The 23,198-nt window shown below is 43.8% G+C and overlaps 1 protein-coding gene across 1 annotated transcript in view; it reads left to right on the plus strand.

Annotated features, from left to right (window-relative positions):
• LOC143289464 (uncharacterized) overlaps nt 1-21,664 on the plus strand; it is a 22,388-nt gene extending 724 nt beyond the window's left edge. The window contains exons 2-9 of the mRNA XM_076598436.1: nt 1,464-1,559; nt 7,346-7,576; nt 10,445-10,678; nt 11,596-11,820; nt 15,802-16,035; nt 18,585-18,818; nt 19,716-19,940; nt 21,220-21,664. Coding sequence (XP_076454551.1) covers nt 1,475-1,559; nt 7,346-7,576; nt 10,445-10,678; nt 11,596-11,820; nt 15,802-16,035; nt 18,585-18,818; nt 19,716-19,940; nt 21,220-21,497 — 1,746 coding nt within the window. The 5' untranslated portion in view covers nt 1,464-1,474 and the 3' untranslated portion in view covers nt 21,498-21,664. The remainder of the gene's footprint in view (nt 1-1,463; nt 1,560-7,345; nt 7,577-10,444; nt 10,679-11,595; nt 11,821-15,801; nt 16,036-18,584; nt 18,819-19,715; nt 19,941-21,219) is intronic.
• Nucleotides 21,665-23,198: the final 1,534 nt, after the last annotated feature.

Genomic DNA, 23,198 nt, shown 5'->3' on the forward strand with positions numbered 1-23,198 from the left:
TCTATTTAGTGTTGTAAAATGTCAAATGACCATTCATGTATCCATGACTATAATAATTATGCTTGCTGTACTGATATAATGATTCCCCCCTTTGTTTATGTTACTGTTTCCCTTTCGAGGGTTGGATGTAAAAAAAAGCGTTATTTTGCTTACTGTTTTACCCTCAGAAAATGAAATTTATTCAATTCAAACCAATTCTCTCTCTTTCTCTCTCTTTGTTTTTGTTTTGCTCCCAGAAGTATTTAAATGGCGTTATTTCTATTACTGCTTTCTGTAACACGTGCATGCTAATTTTAGCCTAATTTTTTGGTGTGTTTTTTTTTATTTTATAATTTTTATTTTTTTATCGTATATATATATTTTTTTCATTTAATTTTATTCATTGCGTCGGATTGATAATTATCTTGACCTATGTTATTTTATTTTATTTTTTTTGTACTCTCTCTGTCCCCTTTTTCTCTCTCCTCTTATTCTCCTCTGTTTCGTGTTGTAAAATGTCAAATTACCATTCATGTATCCATGACTATAATATGCATGATGCACTGATATAATGATTCCCCTTGTTTGTTTATGTTACTGTTTCCCCTTCGAGGGCTGCATGGAAAATAAAAGAGCATTATTTTGCTTACTGTTTTACCCTCAGAAAATGAGATTTATTCAATTCAATTCAATTCTCTCTTGCTCTCTCTGTCTGTTTCTCTCTTACCTTCCCGCTGGTATTCTGAATCATCAGCGACTGAGCGAAAGTTTGGTTCAATTTCGGTTGTTTGTTGGTGAGTGAGCTTAACGTTGATCAGTGTCTCTTTGTCTCCCTTCCCCCTCCCTCCCACCCCCCCCCACCCCACACTCCGGCCCCTGCACCCCTCTCAGTGTCTCTCTGTCGATCTTTATAGTGTCTCTGTCTCTGCCGGTCTGTCTCTCTTTCTCTTTCCTACCTGGCATTTTATACTGTTTAGTTTAGACTTTAAACACACACGTACCCACACCTACCAACCCCCCACCCCCACCCCACCCCGCGCGCGCGCGCGCGCGTGTATGTGTGTGTGTGTGTGTGTGTGTTTTAGACTTTAAACACACAGGTACCCGCACCTACTAACCCCCCACCCCCACCCCACCCAGCGCGCATGTGTGTGTGTGTGTGTGTGTGTGTGTGTGTGTGTGTTGTGACAGACATAAGTAGCGATAAAGTTATTTTTCAGATAGATAGATGGCTCAACATTAATTTTCTTTCTCTCCACCTATACTTCTCAGTCTTTGTGACTGACGGAGTGAACGAACGTCTACGTCTTGTTGTGAACTCTATTCATTCTGTCTTTGGGGGCAGAATTGTAGATGTTGTCACACACACACACACACACACACACACACACACACACACACACACACACACACAGATCAACAGACATACTGGCATACATACACACACACTGAACTTGACCTTTTGTGTTGTTACCCTTTTGCAGACCACAGCCTGATGACGAAGATGACAATGAAGACGGCATTCAGCATCACCGTCATCGTTCTTTTGCTCTGCAGTGTCATCACCACAAACTGTTCAGGTCAGTAGTGTGTTTCACTTTCTCAAGGAGGCATCACTGCGTTCGGACTCTTCTTCTTCTTCTTCTGCGTTCGTGGGCTGCAACTCCCACGTTCACCTGTATGCACACGAGTGGGCTTTTACGTGTATGACCGTTTTTACCCCGCCATGTAGGCAGCCATACTCCGTTTTCGGGGGTGTTGCATGCTGGGTATGTTCTTGTTTCCATAACCCACCGAACGCTGACATGGATTACGGGATCTTTAACGTGCGTATTTGATCTTCTGCTTGCGTAGACACACGAAGGGGGTTCAGGCACGAGCAGGTCTGCACATATGTTGACCTGGGAGATCGGAAAAAATCTCCACCCTTCACCCACCAGGCGCCGTCACCGTGATTTGAACCCGGGAACCCTCAGATTGACAGTCCAACGCTTTAACCACTTGGCTATTGCGCCCGTCACTGCGTTCGGACAAATCCACAGTTATGCGCTACACAACATCTGTTATATGACCAGCACGGCATAACCCAGCCCTTGAGTGCATGCATATATATACTGACACATTTGCGTAGCTATCAGAGTTGGATTTCTTCAGTCTACAAAAGTTTGCCAGAGGACAACACTCTGGTTGCCATGGGTTCTTTTTCAGTGCGCCAAATGCGTGCCAAACCTCTGTTTATCGTATCATCCGAATGCCTATAGACTCTCAGTCTGATTTTCCAGCCAAGCTCGGGATAACGATAACGATAACGATGTTTTATTCAGATTAAGGCCAAAGCCCCTTACTGAAGGGGGTCATACAAGAAAATAAATAAGGAAAATGACTTGACACGATAAACCAACATCACAAATCAACCAAACGTCGCTGATACAATGTTCAACAACATTCACTAAATAACAATCCGAAGTCTCTTCAATGCCTCATATAAGTATATGGCCAAGTTTGCCAGAGGACAGCACTTTGGTTGTCATGGGTTCTTTTTCAGTGCGCCAAATGCGTGCCAAACCTCTGTTTATCGTATCATCAGAATAGCTAATACAAAACTCAACAACATTCACGAAATAACAATTCGAAGTCTCTTCAATGCCTCATATAAGTATATGGTCAAGTTTGCCAGAGGACAACACTCTGAATGCCATGGGTTCTTTTTCAGTGTGCCAAATGCCGCGTGCCAAACCTCTGTTTATCGTATCATCAGAATGCCTATAGACTCTCAGTCTGATTTTCCAGTCAAACTCGGGAGGAAAGGCGAGGGCAGGATTCGAACCCAGACCCTCACAGACTGTATAATAAGAATAAAAATAAGAATAACTTTATTATCTCCAACTGGAGAAATTTGGTCAGGTGCATTATCACAACATAGACAAGTAAACAACATGGGGACCAGAACTGTAAAAGTCAACAATATGAATATTACGAAGACACAAATGTAAAAAAAAATATCACATACACCGTTTCATACCTACATCCACACACTGCAGGTAATAACTGGTATTCTTAATGTAAAAACAGGAAGAATTAAGAAACATTATTTTGAATATAATTATAAGCATAGCCTACTATATTGCACATTGATTATAATAGACAGATAAGAATAAAGATAAATTGCGGAAAACCACAACCAGATAATCAGCACCACACCCGCACCCACCCATCTTAACCATTCTGCCACCTTCACGATTAAATAACTGAAACAGTTGATAAATAAAGGAATGAATGAATATATATATAAACAAATAGATGAATGGTTTCATGAATAGATCAATAGATAGAGTTGGTAAACACATAAATCAGTAGATCAGCACACATTTATAATGACAGATATAAAACTGCCTAAACTGAATTCTTTTATAACACAAACGTATTGTCATCAAAACAATATTTTAGCCCGGGAGTGAAACTGACCGGGTAAGAGAAATCTTATTCGTCACCCACTCATCAGTCACGTCCCTCCCCGGTGACCAGTAAATCCATTCTTTCAAGTAGGTGTCACCAACACGAGAATTTAACTCTCCATGAAAATCACTCCGGAGTAAAACTCTTAGAAGAATTTTTGTTCCAGGGAATTTTTTTTCGCACGAGAATTTGACTTATTACTCCAGGGTACATGTATAATCTAACCCCCCCCCAAAAAACAAAAACAAAAACAAAACAAAAACAAACTGAAAAAAAACAAAAACAAAAGAAATTTAATTCTGGAGAGAGAGAGAGAGAGAGAGAGAGAACTCAAAACTTTTTTCTTTTTTTTTTCAAAACTCAAAACGCTTTTTATTCAAGGATTAAGCGACACACACACACACACACACACAGTGAGAGAGAGAGAGAGAGAGAGAGAGAGAGAGAGAGAGTACAATATTAAGTAAACTCCTCTCTTTTGCTCAGTGCAAATATGCTTTTCCGGCCGGTCCTTCGTGATGCTCAGGTTGCCACTCTATTTTGAGACCAGTGGCCCACCCTGTTGGCCTCACCAGCGGTACACTGCCACAGTGTCCGTCACTGAGTGACTCAACACATCCGTTTACAGGAGTCTCATGGGAAGCGTGTTTACCTGAGATAACGGTCATAGGTAAAAGGTCGAGACGTCCCGGATTCAATGCGTCACTGAGGTCAAGGCAACGAACCTATAAATAGAATATACGTCCGAGAGGTAAGGGCGTGGGTTTCGCCCACTGAAGTACATATATACATCTATATATATATATGTCTATGGTTCTGCCACGGAGGCAGTCGGGTTTGGCTCACTTGGTTTAAACAATCTTTAATTGTTTAACTGTATGTATGATTACAATGCAAACAAATATGTACAAAGGAGCATCAACAAGCTTACAGCTCATGCTGTGTTCACAGGTTGTACTTCAATTGTAACACGACGGGTGATGAACCATGATTATCATGCATTTGTATCAAATGACGTGTTCATAAACAGTAAGTAAAAAAGAAACAAACAAAAACACTGAAACAACGACAACAACAAATAGGCATACAAATAAGTAAAATAACGCTACTGGTCAATATTAACATGAAATTAGACTATTTACAGTCACCAAACATTTTGCACACTTTGTGGTGATGACCGTAAATCTTGGTGCGTTTTAGTACGCAGTAAAAAAAATATTTTTAAAAAAAGAAAGAAAAGAAAAGAGAAATACCAAATAGGTGGTATCCGATCAAAGGCATTTTTTTTCAATAATTAGTAATAATAATAATAATAATGATGATAGTATTTATATAGCGTTGAATCTTGTGCAGAGACAAATCTAAGCGCTGTCACACCAGTCATTTACACGCATGCATAACTCTAAAACTGAAGAAACTGAAGACAAGGAAGAGGCAGGGGAGGGAGGCTATCTTGTGAAGAGGTGGGTTTTAAGGCCAGACTCGAAAGAGCTGAGTGCGGAGACCTGACGAAGCGAAAGAGGAAGTTCATTCCAAATGCAAGGTCCAGAGACAGAGAAAGAACGGCGTCCAACAGTGGAGTGCTTGAATCTGGGTATGCATAAACAGAGGGGATCCGAAGCCGATCGTAGAGAGCGAGATGGAGAGTAGAGGTGAAGACAGCCACAAAGATAGGAAGGGGCAAATTTGTGAATACATTTATAACATAGAGTGCTGATCTTGTACTTTATTCTGTGGTTTATTTTTGTTGACTCTCACCCTCACAGTCATTCAAAACAAATCTCAAAACTGTGAATCCCTGTTCAGGCAATCTCTTCGTACCCAAATCACGGCTCAGTCCGTCATATAATTAAAAAAAAAAAAATGTGAATAGTTCGATGGATTCAGTTGACATGTATTAGTTTTTGTTGTTGTTTTTCTTTGGTTTTGTTGTTGTTGTTGTTGTTTTTGCTGCCCCATTATCTGCACCGTTTCAGTGGCATTACTCATTTAGATTCAGTTCCCCCATACACGGCCACACCCTGGTTCGTCCGTCACAATTCCAGTCTCGGCAGTCTGCAGGGAACCATCGATGTTTGGTCGCCAGGAGGCCACACACCAGAGGAGACCCTGCACTGCTGTTGTCACATGTATTAGTGATGTGTGTGTGTGTGTGTGTGTGTGTGTGTGTGTGTGTGTGTGTGTGTTTGTGTGTGTGTGTGTGAGAGAAACGTGCCCGTAAAGAATGTACGAGTAATACACGTGTCGATGTCTGCCTCTGATAATCATTGACAAAAGTTCGTTCTTCTTGACTCTTGTCACACAAACCCCCCAACCCACCCCTAACCATCACCCCTCCTCACCACCCTCCCACCCTCTTCCTTGTCTTCGGTTTCTCCAGTTTAGAGCCAGTTACGCATGCATGTGAATAACTAGGTGTGAAAGCAGCACTTTGATATGTATATAGTCTCTGCACACGATTCGGCGCTATATAAATGCTACTTCTTCTTCGTTCTTGGGCTGCAGCTCCCACGTTCAGATCACTGGTATACATGTACCTTTCAGGGGTATATTCTTCTTCTTCTTCTTCTTCTTCTTCGCATTCTTCTTCTTCTTCTTCGCATTCTTCTTCTTCTTCTTCGCATTCTTCTTCTTCGCATTCTTCTTCTTCTTCGCATTTTTCTTCTTCGCATTCTTCTCGCATTCTTCTTCGCATTCTTCTTCTTCTTCTTCGCATTCTTCTCGCATTCTTCTTCGCATTCTTCTTCTTCTTCTTCTTCGCATTCTTCTTCTTCTTCGCATTCTTCTTCTTCTTCGCATTCTTCTTTCGCATTCTTCTTCTTCTTTGCATTCTTCTTCTTCTTCGCATTCTTCTTCTTCTTCTTCTTCACATTCTTCTTCTTCTTCTTCGCATTCTTCTCGCATTCTTCTTCTTCTTCGTCGTCGTCGTCGTCGTTCGTGGGCTGAAACTCCCACGTTCACTTGTATAGTTTTACATGTACACGAGTGGGCTTTTACGTGCATGGCCTTTTTTTTTTACCCCGTCATGTAGGCAGCCATGCTCCGTTTTCGGGAGTATATTCTTCTTATTCTTCGTTCGTGGGCAACAACTCCCATATTCACTCTTATACATGTATACGAGTGGGATTTTACGTGTACGACCCTTTTTGCCCCGCCTTATAGGCAGCCATATTCCGTTTTCGGGGGTGTGCATGTTAGGCATGTTCTTGTTTCCATGATGCACCAAACGCTGACATGGATTACAGGATCTTTAACGTGCGTATTTGATCTTCTGCTTGCGTGTACACACGAAAGGGGGTTCAGGCACAAGCAGGTCTGCACATATGTTGACATGGGAGATCGGAAAAAATCTCCACCCTTTACCCACCAGGCGCCGTTACCCAGATTCGAGCCCGGAACCCTCAGATTGAAAGTCCAATGCTTTAACAGTGGAGTGATGGCCTAGAGGTAACGCGTCCGCCTAGGAAGCGAGAGAATCTGAGCGCGCTGGTTCGAATCACGGCTCAGCCGCCGATATTTTCTCCCCCTCCACTAGACCTTGAGTGGTGGTCTGGACGCTAGTCATTCGGATGAGACGATAAACCGAGGTCCCGTGTGCAGCATGCACTTAGCGCACGTACAACAACCCACGGCAACAAAAGGGTTGTTCTTAGCAAAATTCTGTTTAAAATTCCACTTCGATAGGAAAAAAACAAATAAATCTGCACGCAGGGGGGAAAAAAAGAAAAAAAAGAAAAAGGGTGGCGCTGTAGTGTAGCGACGCGCTCTCCCTGGGGAGAGCAGCCCGAATTTCACACAGAGAAATCTGTTGTGATACAAAGAAATACAAATATAAATACAACTACTCGGCTAATTGCGCCCGTCAGGGGGTATAATTATAAATACTGTTTATCATCATCATCATCATCAGAGGAGGAGACAGCATGTACCACGGGTCCCGCCTGTTTCCCGGAGCTGGGGGGAGGGTCAGTGCCCGAGGGTGTGGACGAGAGCAGCCCCTCCTACTACTGCTGCCTGCAGAGGAACATGACCGCCCACGGCAACCGCTCCTCCTCGGGCTCCACCTTCAACTGCGTGTGCAAGCTGGACCTGACCCTGCCGGCAAAGCTCGAGGCCTGGGCCCTGGCGACCCGCGGTGAAGGTACAGGGGTGGGGGGGGGTGGGGGTGGGGGTGGGATGGAGTGGAGGAGGGCTTGTTGTTGTTGTTGTTGTGTGGCTGGGTGGTGGGTGTGGGGGTGGGATTGGAGGGTCGGGTGTGTGAGTGTGTGTGTGTGGAGGGGAGTTGGTGTGTGTGTGTGGGAGGGAGGGGGTTGAGGGAGGGGGGGGGGGGCGGAGGTTGGGAGTAGAATTATTTTTTTACCTTTATTGTTGTGATTTGTATCCCCCCCTCACCCCCCCCGTTCCCCCGCCCACCCCTTGTTACTAGAGGTGTACAGCTAATGACAATAAACATTTCAGTGCTCCTTTGCTATGACGAATAATAATAATAATAATGGATACTTATATAGCACACTATCCAGAAATCTGCTCTAGGTGCTTTACAAAAACGCTTTGTTAACATAAAAAAATTACATCTATGTTACATACACATAACAAAATATGACTACACACACACACACACACACACACACACACACACACACACACACACACACTGCATACATACATTTTAACAATACATGTGTATCTAACAGCTACCCTAACACATACGCACACATAGGCAGGCACAAACTTACATAAACGCACGCACACACAATACACATTCATATACATGCATGTAGTTATGTACACATACATATGTATACATACAGAGTCAAGCACAGCTAACGCAAAGGAAGTGGACCTGCCACAATTGAACTTACTGCTAAGGGAAAAGGTGAGTTTTGAGACGAGATTTAAAAGATGCGAGGGAATCAGAATGACGGAGGTTATCAGGGAGCTTGTTCCACGTCTTTGGCGATTGAAAAGAAAACGATCTATGTCTATAGGTCTTACTTCTGACTTGAGGTATCCTGAGAAGTCGAGTATCAGAGGAAGAGCGGAGCTGGCGAGACGGGGTATAGATATGGAGGAGTTCAGAAAGATACTTGGGGCCAGATCCATTGACTGCAGAAAAGGTCAGAGTGGATAGCTTATAGTCTATTCGATCAGAAATAGGCAACCAGTGGAGAGACTGAAGGAGAGGAGAAATGGTCAAATTTAGAAGCTCTGCAAATGAGTGGCAGCGTTATTCTGAATTCGTTGGAGTCTGTCTAACAGATATTTGGGAAGGCCGGCCAAAAGAGAGTTGCAGTAATCCAATCTTGAGAGAAGCAGAGAGCATACAAGTGTCTTGGCTGCATCGGTTGAGAGATAGTGGCGGATAGAGCTGATTCTACGCAGTTCCAAATAGGCAACTTTACAGATATTCGAAATGTGCTGTTGGAAGGAAAGAGACTGGTCTAGGATTACACCAAGACTGCGAGCAGAAGGAGAAAGTGAAACAGGTGTGCTATTGATCAGAACAGAGTCAGGAAAGGAAGGATGTTGACGAAACTCCTCCCCCCCCTGCCTCCCCTCCCCTCCCTTCCCGTCCCCTCCCCGCCAACGGAGCCTCAACGTCCCCAATGTTTAACCCCTCCCCACCACCACCCCACCCCCGTCTCTGTCTGCCCCCTTCTCCAGGACGATTGTGCTAATGCTCAACCCCCCAACCCCCCACCCCTGCCTCCCACCCCCACCCCCACCACTTCACAAATCACTCCTCGCTCTCTCTCTCTTCTTCAAGGCGAACGTACCAATGCCCCCCCCCCCCCCCCCTAGAATCTCACGTCTCATTGCCTCGCCATTCTCCAGCTGGTGCCAGTTGCATTGCTTGGTTAATTAACTCATTCAGTACGGTCAGTCCTCTCTTCTCCTCTACACAGACCCCTCGGATGTCCAGTGGGTGTCCGAATGACCCAACCTTTAGCTTCCGTCGTCAGAATTGTGGTATTCTTTGTCAACATTCACGTCTTCAGTATAAGAGCCTTCCGCTTGCAATATTTTGATGGTGGTAATTGGGGTGAAACGCTGTTAACCTCGTCTCTTTCGCCGTTCGTATGGAGAGAGTTATAACTTTTGGACAGTTACACGTGACTCAACGCCTACGTTGACCGAACTACGCCATTGGTCAGTTCCACACTACACACAGTTAGCGGGTTACGACCATACTAGGCTCTTCCATCCGAGCGATGCAACTGGCTCCTGGACGAATATGCCAACCCTTAACTCCACCCCACCCCACCCCCACCCCCACCGCCGCCCCTCCACCACCCGTCGCCCGCCCACAAATAATTCACGCCCCCCCTCTCTCTCTGTCCCTTCTCCCCGACGAATACACCAACGCTTAACCCCCCCCCCCCACCCCCGCCTTCCCCCTCATACATTCTCCTCTTTAGGACGAATATGTCAACGCTTAACTCCCCCTTGCCCCCCCCCCCTCCCCAAGCCCTCCGCCACCATACAATCTCACGCCCCCCTATTTGTCTTAATAGTATTGCATACAATATTTGATAATTGATTAATTTTCTGTTCTCATCCCACTTCCCACATATCCCCCTCCCCTCCCCTCTCACACACGCTCTTCCAATATTATGTTTTTCTTGATCCAGTCACGGACACTCACCCTCTGCATTTTACATTTTGTAATCTGTCTTTTCCACATTATGTTCTCTCTCTCTCTCTCTCTCTCTCTCTCTCTCTCTCTCTCTCTCTTTTCCTTCCTCAATCCCCTCTCCTTCGCCCCCCCCACCCCCGCCCCCTCCACCTTTTCAGTTGAATATTTCTTCCCCTGCCATTGATTTTCACAAATGATGTCTAATTAATAATAATAATAATAATCACCATTATGATAGAAATGAAAATGATAACAAATGATAATAATAATAATAATAATGATATAACGTATTTTCAGTCTAATATCATCATCTTGGATGAACAGACTACAAAACAATAATCGAACGAATCTCTTGTCTCTCCATTCCCCCAGGACGAATGTGCCAACGCGGGGAGGTCTGTGAAAACGCAGCCGCGACTCAGACGATCAGTCACCGCTTCACGTACTGCTGCTTTGACGACGGCAGCGTCAACGTCTCCACTCACGCCACCATCTACGACCCCAGCAAGGAGGAGTTCATCGGCTGCCGCTGTCAGCACCTGTCTGTGCCGGAACCCCGCTTGGACGTCTACCTGGTGCCCCCCGTGCCGTCCTACAATTCCACAGGTGTGTGTGTGTGTGTGTGTGTGTGTGTGTGTGTGTGTGTGTGTGTGTGTGTACCACGAGAGTAACGGTTTTGTAAGGTTTGTAACATGTCTGTGATTGGTGATGAGTTTCATTTTATAATGGAATGTCCCAATTATGATCAGTTACGAAATAGATATAAAAAAATATTTGTCTCCAAAATCGGTTTTTAATTTTTGTAATATGCTCAAAGGAGGCAAAAAAGTCATTTTAGCTGTAAGTAAGATGATTAGATTTGCAAATGTTGCCTAGTTATACTTTTGGAGTTAAAAGACATTTGTGTTTTCTCAACTTTTATGTGACATTGTTGTGTATTTGGAAATGTTTGTTATGGGCACGAAAAGAGTATTTTGCAGCAATCCTCCATACTCCAATAGGAGTGAAAGGATAATTAAAACTTGAAACTTGAAACTTGTGTGTGTGTGCACATTCACCGTCACACCTTCACCTGTCCGTTGTCTTGTGCTGAAGTTTTGGGTGGAGGAGGGAGGGTGGGGGGGGGGGCATCCGTAAGACAACGCCACCACTCTCTTTCTCCTCTACCTTTGTCTTTGTCTTCCTGCCACCATGCAGTCTCAGGGATTCCACCAGACTCATTCCTGGTCATTCTTGGATACTGTCTGTCTGCCCACCTCTTCCTCTGTCTTCATCGTGGCCAACTCTCTCTCTTTCTCTCTGTGTGGTTCCTGCAGTCATTTACTCCCCCTCCCCATCCCCCCCCCGTTCCCCCTCCCCCCACTTTCCACAAACTGTCCTTTGTTTTTCTCCCCAAATATATACAAGTACGTTTTGAAAATACTTTGTCCATGATTTAAAACATATTCATTTATTTATGTACTAATTTATTCATCTGTTCAGTTACACATTGATTTATTTCTCTTTTCCACCGCGGCGTGCAGGGGAAATGTGCTCTTACGACGAGGCCTGTCTGGACGGGCCGGCCTTGAAATGCGCGACCCAAGGTCAAGGCCAGCAGGCGGCCGGCAACGTGACCTTCTGTTGCTATGGCAGCAGGGGCATGGTGACCCGGAACCACGCGGGCCTCACGCGCTGCACGTGCACGGACGAAGTGTACGGGGCGCAGTGCGAAGCCACTCCCATCGCTATCGCCGCTTCCACGGCGCGTGAGTTTTTAAAAAAATAATATTTTTGACTCACTTGTGTAAACAAAGTGAGTCTATGTTTTAACCCGGTGTTCGGTTGTGTGTGTGTGTGTGTGTGTGTGTGTGTGTGTGTCCGTAGTAAACTTTAACATTGACATTTTCTCTGCAACTACTTTGTCAGTTGACACCAAATTAGGCATAAAAATAGGAAAAATTCAGTTCTTTTTAGTCATCTTGTTTAAAACAATATTGCACCTCTGGGATGGGCACAAAAAAATAAAAAAATGAAGCCTAATTATATGCAAACTGCATTTACTGTTATATTTATATTTTTTGTATTCTCTAAACTTGGCACTTTGATCTGATATTCGACTCAACAACAAGAGCAGTCATAATTATCATTTTTTGTTCAAACAGGAACTTTTTTTGCTAAGCATGGAAGTTTTATTTATTTTGCAAACGTTTTGGTGCAGAGAGTAAAAAAAGGAAATTACTCTGATTAATGCTAGGGGACTTAATTTGCTTTAAACTGATCTTTCTCATCTTAAACATTACATTTTGAAACAAGAGAGGCAAGGCCTTCAAGACTCACTTGTGATGCACTTTTTATAAAAAAAATCCAAGCTTTTTATGTATTGAGTATAATTTCAAAATGTAATGTTTAAGATGAGAAAGATCATTTTAAAGCAAACTAAGTCCCCAAGCATTAATTACAGAGTAATTTCCCTTATTTAACCCACTGCACCAAAACGTTTGCAATAAACAAAACTTCCATGCTCAGCAAAAGAAGTTCCTGTTTGAACAAAAAATAATAATGGCAGATCTTTGGTTGGGTCGAATATCAGATCAAATTGCCAAGTTTAGAGAATACAAAAAATATAAATATAACAGTAAATGCATTATACTCAATACATAAAAAGCTTGTTTTTTTTTTTAAAAAGTGTATCACATGTAAGTCTTGAAGGCCTTGCCTCTCTTGTTATTATCATTATCATTTAAAAAAAAAATGTTAACACCAAAAACATTACAGGATAGTATTACTTACACAAGTTATAACACTTGAAAAACACAAATACCCCAAACAATATACATCAGTAAATGAAAGAAAAAGAAAAAAGAGACCTGTCATTTGAATTCATTTTCCCTTCTTTGCTTTTTTTTCTGTTGTGTATTTTGAACGTTCGAACGAAGTTATAGAGTGAGGAACAACAAGAGAGGCAAAGCTTTCAAGACTCACTTGTGATACACTTAAAAAAAAAATCCGTCATATAATTAAAAAAAAAAAATCTGAATAGTTCGATGGATTCAGTTGACATGTATTAGTTTTTGTTGTTGTTTTTCTTTGGTTTTGTTGTTGTTGTTGTTGTTGTTGTTTTTGCTGCCCCATTATCTGCACCGTTTCAGTGGCATTACTCATTTAGATTCAGTTCCCCCATACACGGCCCACACCCCGGTTCGTCCGTCACAATTCCAGTCTCGGCAGTCTGCAGGGAACCATCGATGTTTGGTCGCCAGGAGGCCACACACCAGAGGAGACCCTGCACTGCTGTTGTCACATGTATTAGTGGTGTGTGTGTGTGTGTGTGTGTGTGTGTGAAACATGCCCGTAAAGAATGCACAAGTAATAGGCGTGTCGATGTCTGCCTCTGATAATCATTGACAAAAGTTCGTTCTTCTTCTTGACTCTTGTCACACAAACCCCCCATCCCACCCCTAACCATCACCCCTCCCCACCACCCTCCCACCCTCTTCCTTGTCTTCAGTTTCTCCAGTTTAGAGCCAGTTACGCATGCATGAGAGTGACTAGGTGTGAAAGCAGCACTTTGATATGTATATAGTCTCTGCACACGATTCGGCGCTAATATAAATGCTACTTCTTCTTCGTTCGTGGGCAGCAGCTCCCACGCACAGTTCACTTGTATACATGTACCTTTCAGGGGTATATTCTTCTTCTTCTTCTTCTTCTTCGCATTCTTATTCTTCTTCCTCTTCTTCGCATTCTTCTTCTTCTTCTTCTTCGCATTCTTCTTCTTCTTCTTCTTCTTCGCATTCTTCTTCTTCTTCGCATTCTTCTTCTTCGCATTCTTCTTCTTCTTCTTCGCATTCTTCTTCTTCGCATTCTTCTTCTTCTTCTTCTTCTCATTCTTCTTCTTCTTCGCATTCTTCTTCTTCTTCGCATTCTTCTTCTTCTTCTTCTTCGCATTCTTCTTCTTCTTCTTCGCATTCTTCTTCTTCTTCTTCTTCGCATTCTTCTTCTTCGCATTCTTCTTCTTCGCATTCTTCTCGCATTCTTCTTCTTCGCATTCTTCTCGCATTCTTCTTCTTCTTCTTCTTCTTCTCGCATTCTTCTTCTTCTTCTTCGCATTCTTCTTTCGCATTCTTCTTCTTCTTTGCATTCTTCTTCTTCTTCTTCTTCGCATTCTTCTTCTTCTTCGCATTCTTCTTCTCATTCTTCTTCTTCTTCGCATTCTTCTTCTTCGCATTCTTCTTCTTCTTCTTCTTCGCATTCTTCTTCTTCTTCGCATTCTTCTTCTTCTTCTTCTTCTTCTTCTTCTTCGCATTCTTCTTCTTCTTCTTCGCATTCTTCTTCTTCTTCTTCGCAGCATTCTTCTTCTTCTTCTTCGCATTCTTCTTCTTCTTCGCATTCTTCTTTCGCATTCTTCTTCTTCTTCTTCTTCGTCGCATTCTTCTTCTTCTTCTTCGCATTCTTCTTCTTCTTCGCATTCTTCTTCTTCTTCTTCGCATTCTTCTTCTTCTTCTTCTTCGCATTCTTCTTCTTCTTCGCATTCTTCTTCTTCTTCGCATTCTTCGCATTTTTCTCGCATTCTTCTTCTTCTTCGCATTCTTCTTCTTCTCGCATTCTTCTTCTTCTTCGCATTCTTCTTCTTCTTCGCATTCTTCTTCTTCTTCTTCGCATTCTTCTTCTTCTTCGCATTCTTCGCATTCTTGTCGCGGCATTCTTCTTCTTCTTCTTCGCATTCTTGTCGCGGCATTCTTCTTCTTCTTTTTCTTCGTCGTCATCGTTCGTGGGCTGCAACTCCCACGTTCACTTGTATAGTTTTACATGTACACGAGTGGGCTTTTACGTGTATGGCCTTTTTTTTTTTACCCCGCCATGTAGGCAGCCATGCTCCGTTTTCGGGAGTATATTCTTCTTATTCTTCGTTCGTGGGCAACAACTCCCACATTCACTCGTATACATGTATACGAGTGGGATTTTACGTGTACGACCGTTTTTGCCCCGCCTTATAGGCAGCCATATTCCGTTTTCGGGGGTGTGCATGTTAGGCATGTTCTTGTTTCCATAACCCGCCGAACGCTGACATGGATTACAGGATCTTTAACGTGCGTATTTGATCTTCTGCTTGCGTGTACACACGAAAGAGGGTTCAGGCACAAGCAGGTCTGCACATATGTTGACCTGGGAGATCGGAAAAAATCTCCACCCTTTACCCACCAGGCGCCGTTACCCAGATTCGAGGCCGGAACCCTCAGATTGAAAGTCCAATGCTTTAACAGTGGAGTGATGGCCTAGAGGTAACGCGTCCGCCTAGGAAGCGAGAGAATCTGAGCGCGCTGGTTCGAATCACGGCTCAGCCGCCGATATTTTCTCCCCCTCCACTAGACCTTGAGTGGTGGTCTGGACGCTAGTCATTCGGATGAGACGATAAACCGAGGTCCCGTGTGCAGCATGCACTTAGCGCACGTACAACAACCCACGGCAACAAAAGGGTTGTTCCTGGCAAAATTCTGTATAAAATTCCACTTCGATAGGAAAAAAACAAATAAAACTGCACGCAGGGGGGAAAAAAAAGAAAAAAAAAGAAAAAGGGTGGCGCTGTAGTGTAGCGACGCGCTCTCCCTGGGGAGAGCAGCCCGAATTTCACACAGAGAAATCTGTTGTGATACAAAGAAATACAAATATAAATACAACTACTCGGCTAATTGCGCCCGTCAGGGGGTATAATTATAAATACTGTTTATCATCATCATCATCATCAGAGGAGGAGGAGACAGCATGTACCACGGGTCCCGCCTGTTTCCCGGAGCTGGGGGGAGGGTCAGTGCCCGAGGGTGTGGACGAGAGCAGCCCCTCCTACTACTGCTGCCTGCAGAGGAACATGACCGCCCACGGCAACCGCTCCTCCTCGGGCTCCACCTTCAACTGCGTGTGCAAGCTGGACCTGACCCTGCCGGCAAAGCTCGAGGCCTGGGCCCTGGCGACCCGCGGTGAAGGTACAGGGGTGGGGGTGGGTGGGGGTGGGGGGGTGGGATGGAGTGGAGGAGGGCTTGTTGTTGTTGTTGTTGTGTGGCTGGGTGGTGGGTGTGGGGGTGGGATTGGAATGGCGGGTCGGGTGTGTGTGTGTGTGTGGAGGGGCGTTGGTGTGTGTGTGTGGGAGGGAGGGGGTTTGGGGAGGGGGGGCGGAGGTTGGGAGTAGAATTATTTTTTACCTTTATTGTTGTGATTTGTATCCCCCCCTCACCCCCCCCCCCCGTTCCCCCGCCCACCCATTGTTACTAGAGGTGTACAGCTAATGACAATAAACATTTCAGTGCTCCTTTGCTATGACGAATAATAATAATAATAATGGATACTTATATAGCACACTATCCAGAAATCTGCTCTAGGTGCTTTACAGAAACGCTTTGTTAACATAAAACATTACATCTATGTTACATACACATAACAAAATATGACTACACACACACACACACACACACACACACACACACACACACACACACACACTGCATACATACATTTTAACAATACATGTGTATCGAACAGCTACCCTAACACATACGCACACATAGGCAGGCACAAACTTACATAAACGCACGCACACACAATACACATTCATATACATGCATGTAGTTATGTACACATACATATGTATACATACATAGTCAAGGACAGCTAACGCAAAGGAAGTGGACCTGCCACAATTGAACTTACTGCTGAGGGAAAAGTTGAGTTTTGAGACGAGATTTAAAAGATGCGAGGGAATCAGAATGACGGAGGTTATCAGGGAGCTTGTTTCACGTCTTTGGCGATTGAAAAGAAAACGATCTATGTCTATAGGTCTTACTTCTGACTTGAGATATCCTGAGAAGTCGAGTATCAGAGGAAGAGCGGAGCTGGCGAGACGGGGTATAGATATGGAGGAGTTCAGAAAGATACTTGGGGCCAGATCCATTGACTGCAGAAAAGGTCAGAGTGGATAGCTTATAGTCTATTCGATCAGAAATAGGCAACCAGTGGAGAGACTGAAGGAGAGGAGAAACATGGTCAAATTTAGAAGCTCTGCAAATGAGTGGCAGCGTTATTCTGAATTCGTTGGAGTCTGTCTAACAGATATTTGGGAAGGCCGGCCAAAAGAGAGTTGCAGTAATCCAATCTTGAGAGAAGCAGAGAGCATACAAGTGTCTTGGCTGCATCGGTTGAGAGATAGTGGCGGATAGAGCTGATTCTACGCAGTTCCAAATAGGCAACTTTACAGATATTCGAAATGTGCTGTTGGAAGGAAAGAGACTGGTCTAGGATTACACCAAGACTGCGAGCAGAAGGAGAAAGTGAAACAGGTGTGCTATTGATCAGAACAGAGTCAGGAAAGGAAGGATGTTGACGAAACTCCTCCCCCCCTGCCTCCCCTCCCCTCCCCTCCCTTCCCGTCCCCTCCCCGCCAACGGAGCCTCAACGTCCCCAATGTTTAACCCCTCCCCACCACCACCCCACCCCCGTCTCTGTCTGCCCCCTTCTCCAGGACGATTGTGCTAACGTTCAACCCCCAACCCCCCACCCCTGCCTCCCACCCCCACACCCACCACTTCACAAATCACTCCTCGCTCTCTCTCTCTTCTTCAAGGCGAACGTGCCAATGCCCCCCCCCCCCCCCCCCCCCCCTAGAATCTCACGTCTCATTGCCTCGCCATTCTCCAGCTGGTGCCAATTGAACGGCGAAAGAGACGACGTTAACAGCGTTTCACCCCCAATTACCATCATCAAAATATTGCAAGCGGAAGGCTCTTATACTGAAGACGTGAATGTTGACAAAGAATACCACAATTCTGATGACGGAAGCTAAAGGTTGGGTCATTCAGACACCCACTGGACATCCGAGGGGTCTGTGTAGAGAGGAGAAGAGAGGACTGGCCGTACTGAGTGAGTAATTAACTGAGTGAGTAAGCCTTCCGCTTGCAATATTTTGATGGTGGTAATTGGGGTGAAACGCTGTTAGCGTCGTCTCTTTCACCGTTCGTATGGAGAGAGTTATAACTTTTGGACAGTTACACGTGACTCAACGCCTACGTTGACCGAACTACGCCATTGGTCAGTTCCACACTACACACAGTTAGCGGGTTACGACCATACTAGGCTCTTCCATCCGAGCGATGCAACTGGCTCCTGGACGAATATGCCAACCCTTAACTCCACCCCACCCCACCCCACCCCCACCGCCTCCCCTCCACCGCCCCCCGCCCTCTCTCTCTCTCTCTTTTCCTTCCTCAATCCCCTCCCCTTCGCCCCCCCCCCCGGCCCCCTCCACCTCAACCGCCCCCTTTTCAGTTGAATATTTCTTCCCCTGCCATTGATTTTCACAAATAATGTTTAATAAATAATAATAATAATAATAATAATCACCATTATGATAGAAATGAAAATGATAACAAATAATAATAATAATAATAATGATATAACGTATTTTCAGTCTAATATCATCATCTTGGATGAACAGACTACAAAACAATAATCGAACGAATCTCTTGTCTCTCCATTCCCCCAGGACGAATGTGCCAACGCGGGGAGGTCTGTGAAAACGCAGCCGCGACTCAGACGATCAGTCACCGCTTCACGTACTGCTGCTTTGACGACGGCAGCGTCAACGTCTCCACTCACGCCACCATCTTCGACCCCAGCAAGGAGGAGTTCATCGGCTGCCGCTGTCAGCACCTGTCTGTGCCGGAACCCCGCTTGGACGTCTACCTGGTGCCCCCCGTGCCGTCCTACAATTCCACAGGTGTGTGTGTGTGTGTGTGTGTGTGTGTGTGTGTGTGTGTGTATACCACGAGAGTAACGGTTTTGTAAGGTTTGTAACATGTCTGTGATTGGTGATGAGTTTCATTTTATAATGGAATGTCCCAATTATGATCAGTTACGAAATTGATATAAAAAAATATTTGTCTCCAAAATCGGTTTTTAATTTTTGTAATATGCTCAAAGGAGGCAAAAAAGTCATTTTAGCTGTAAGTAAGATGATTAGATTTGCAAATGTTGCCTTGTTATACTTTTGGAGTTAAAAGACATTTGTGTTTTCTCAACTTTTATGTGACATTGTTGTGTATTTGGAAATGTTTGTTATGGGCACGAAAAGAGTATTTTGCAGCAATCCTCCATACTCCAATAGGAGTGAAAGGATAATTAAAACTTGAAACTTGTGTGTGTGTGCACATTCACCGTCACACCTTCACCTGTCCGTTGTCTTGTGCTGAAGTTTTGGGTGGAGGAGGGAGGGTGGGGGGGGCATCTGTAAGACAACGCCACCACTCTCTTTCTCCTCTACCTTTGTCTTTGTCTTCCTACCACCATGCAGTGTCAGGGATTCCACCAGACTCATTCCTGGTCATTCTTGGACACTGTCTGCCCACCTCTTCCTCTGTACTTCATCGTGGCCAACTCTCTCTCTTTCTCTCTGTGTGGTTCCTGCAGTCATTTACTCCCCCTCCCCATCCCCCCCCCCGTTCCCCCTCCCCCCACTTTCCACAAACTGTCCTTTGTTTTTCTCCCCAAATATATACAAGTACGTTTTGAAAATACTTTGTCCATGATTTAAAACATATTCATTTATTTATGTACTAATTTATTCATCTGTTCAGTTATACATTGATTTATTTCTCTTTTCCACCGCGGCGTGCAGGGGAAATGTGCTCTTACGACGAGGCCTGTCAGGACGGGCCGGCCTTGAAATGCGCGGGTCAAGGCCAAGGTCAGGAGGCGGCCGGCAACGTGACCTTCTGTTGCTATGGCAGCAGGGGCATGGTGACCCGGAACCACGCGGGCCTCACGCGCTGCACGTGCACGGACGAAGTGTACGGGGCGCAGTGCGAAGCCACTCCCATCGCTATCGCCGCTTCCACGGCGCGTGAGTTTTTAAAAAATAATATTTTTGACTCACTTGTGTAAACAAAGTGAGTCTATGTTTTAACCCGGTGTTCGGTTGTGTGTGTGTGTGTGTGTGTGTGTGTGTGTGTCCGTAGTAAACTTTAACATTGACATTTTCTCTGCAACTACTTTGTCAGTTGACACCAAATTAGGCATAAAAATAGGAAAAATTCAGTTCTTTTTAGTCATCTTGTTTAAAACAATATTGCACCTCTGGGATGGGCACAAAAAAATAAAAAAATGAAGCCTAATTATATGCAAACTGCATTTACTGTTATATTTATATTTTTTGTATTCTCTAAACTTGGCACTTTGATCTGATATTCGACTCAACAACAAGAGCAGTCATAATTATCATTTTTTGTTCAAACAGGAACTTTTTTTGCTAAGCATGGAAGTTTTATTTATTTTTAGAGAATAAAAAAAAATATAAATATAGCAGTAAATGCAGTTTGCATATAATTTGGCTTCATTTTTTAATTTTTTTGTGCCCATCCCAGAGGTTCAATATTGTTTTAAACAAGATGACTGGAAAGAACTGAATTTTTCCTATTTTTATGCCAAATTTGGTGTCAACTGACAAAGTATTTGCAGAGAAAATGTCAATGTTAAAGTTTACCACGGAGACACACACACACACACACACAGACAACCGAACACCGGGTTAAAACTTTGTTTACACAAGTGAATCAAAAATAATGTGTCCTTTGGTTTCATACATCATATTAACAACACAGGAAATGCCAGAAGAACATACTGATAGACTGCATCATTGATACATAACTTTGATAAGGAATAATGTCACACAACAAAAACAGACAAAAAAGAAAAAAAAAGAAAACGATAAGCTTAACGATAAAACATCACATGCATCATGTGCGTGAGTGTTTGTTTGGTTTGGGCATGGTAGGTTTGGTTGATAAGTTTACTGGTGTTTTTTTTATATAGTTTTCAGTCTGTCTGATGGAAGTTCAACACAGAACAGCTATTGATGATCTAAAAAAAAATAAATTAAAAAAAAAAGGAATAATTTTTGCTTTTCCCCCACGTCTTTTTTTTTTTTTTTTTTGATTAAAAAAAAACTTTTTCACGTCTTGTTTTCAGCATACTGACAACCCTGAACGTTCCAATAATAATAATAATAACAAGTCTGGTTTGTTTGTTTTTCCACGTCTTTTTCACTCCCCCCCCCCCCCCCCATCCCCCCAACACACACACACACACCCATTATCCCATATCTCTTCCTGTCCTGTTTTTAGCCTGTCTCACGGACTGCCACAACCGAACAGCCGAGGACACGTGTACAGACCAAGCGAAGGCCGTGAGGTGTTGTCCCAACAACATGGCCGTCGTGGCCAGCCAATCAGCGGGCGGTAACTTCACCACGTGCTCCTGCAAAGCGCAGGCGACCAAAAGGTGTGCATACGACGAAGGGTCGTCCGACGAAGGGTCGTCCGATGCTTGGCGTGTCAGTGTGGGCAGTTGGTGGTGGCTGCTGCTGCTGTTGCAGTTGTTGGAGGTTCTGCTGATCATGTAGTCTGTCAGCAAAGATGCTGGTATAGGGCAAAAAGTTGATGCTAATCTTCCCCGGTCATAATTCATCTTATTTGTATAGTACGAAGACATGATGTGCAACAACGGCAATGTAATATTACACACACACACACACACACACACACACACATATATATATATATATATATATATATATTACTACTTCTTCTTCCACTGTTGCTACTACTACTATTACTATTACTACTACTACTCCTACTACTACTACTGATACTACTGCAGGTGCTGTTGCTGCTGTAGCTACAACTAACTAATACAACATCTACTACTACTTTCGAAAGTAGAGACATTATCCATGGTAACGCAAAGTGTTCTTACTGCCCAGGCAGCATATTTAACGACAGTTTTCTGTGTTGTCTCCACATCTCTTTCTCACAAGCCCAGCCACCAGCCTATAGTGGTGATGTATAGTCTGTTGTGGAAGCCTTCTTCTTCTTCTTCTTCTTCTGCGTTCGTGGGCTGCAACTCCCACGTTCATTCGTATGCACACGAGTGGGCTTTTACGTGTATGACCGTTTTTACCCCGCCATGTAGGCAGCCATACTCCACTTTCGGGGGTGTGCATGCTGGGTATGTTCTTGTTTCCATAACCCACCGAACGCTGACATGGATTACAGGATCTTTAACGTGCGTATTTGATCTTCTGCTTGCATATACACACGAAGGGGGTTCAGGCACTAGCAGGTCTGCACATGTGTTGACCTCGGAGATCGGAAAAATCTCCACCCTTTACCCACCAGGCGCCGTCACCGTGATTCGAACCCGGGACTCTCAGATTGAAAGTCCAACGCTTTAACCACTCGGCTATTGCGCCGGTCAATATGGAAGCCTTCGACAGCTCCACCCTCGTTGGGATGCAAATAGCGGAGTGGTTAAGGCGCTGGACTTTCAGTCTGCTTTTTTTTTTTCTACCTTTTTTTGACAATTGCCACAAAACTGTGTTCAGGATTTTTTTTCTTTGGTTTTGTTTTCCATTTATTGCTCTTTTTGACAATCACAGTTTCAGTTTCAGTTTCGGTAGCTCAAGGAGGCGTCACTGCGTTCGGGCAAATCCATATACGCTACACCACATCTGCCAAGCAGATGCCTGACCAGCAGCGTAACCCAACGCGCTTAGTCAGGCCTTGAGAAAAAAAAAGAGGCAAATGAATTAAAAAAAGAAAAAAAAGGACTACTACTATGTATAAGGCGCAAAAACTTGATGAAGTCAACTATAAGCGTACAAAATAAAATAAAATAAAATAAAATAAATGAATAATAATAATAATAATATAATTTTAAAAAATCACAATCACAATCACAATCAAAGCCATGATTGACAGGACAGAAAGCATGAACATGATCAGTGGCTTCATTTCGAGATCTTTGTTATTCATTTATATTTCCAGTGATTCCAGATTTTTTTATTTTTTTTTTTTTTTATTTTTTTCTCGACTGAAAAAAAAATCCTCTTTCTTATGACTCTTTGTTTCTAGTCTTCGTTTTTCGTTATGTCGTCTCTTCAATTTTTGAGGAGGAAGGTGGTGGCAGAATGGTTAACTCACTCAGTATGGCCAGTCATCTCTTCTCCTCTACACAGACTCCTCGGATGTCCAGTGGGTGTCTGAATGACCCAACCTTTAGCTTCCGTCGTCAGAATTGTGGTATTCTTTGTCAACATTCACCT

The sequence above is a fragment of the Babylonia areolata genome, chromosome 14 (assembly GCF_041734735.1).
Source record: "Babylonia areolata isolate BAREFJ2019XMU chromosome 14, ASM4173473v1, whole genome shotgun sequence".
NCBI classification, from domain to species: Eukaryota; Metazoa; Mollusca; class Gastropoda; order Neogastropoda; family Buccinidae; genus Babylonia; species Babylonia areolata.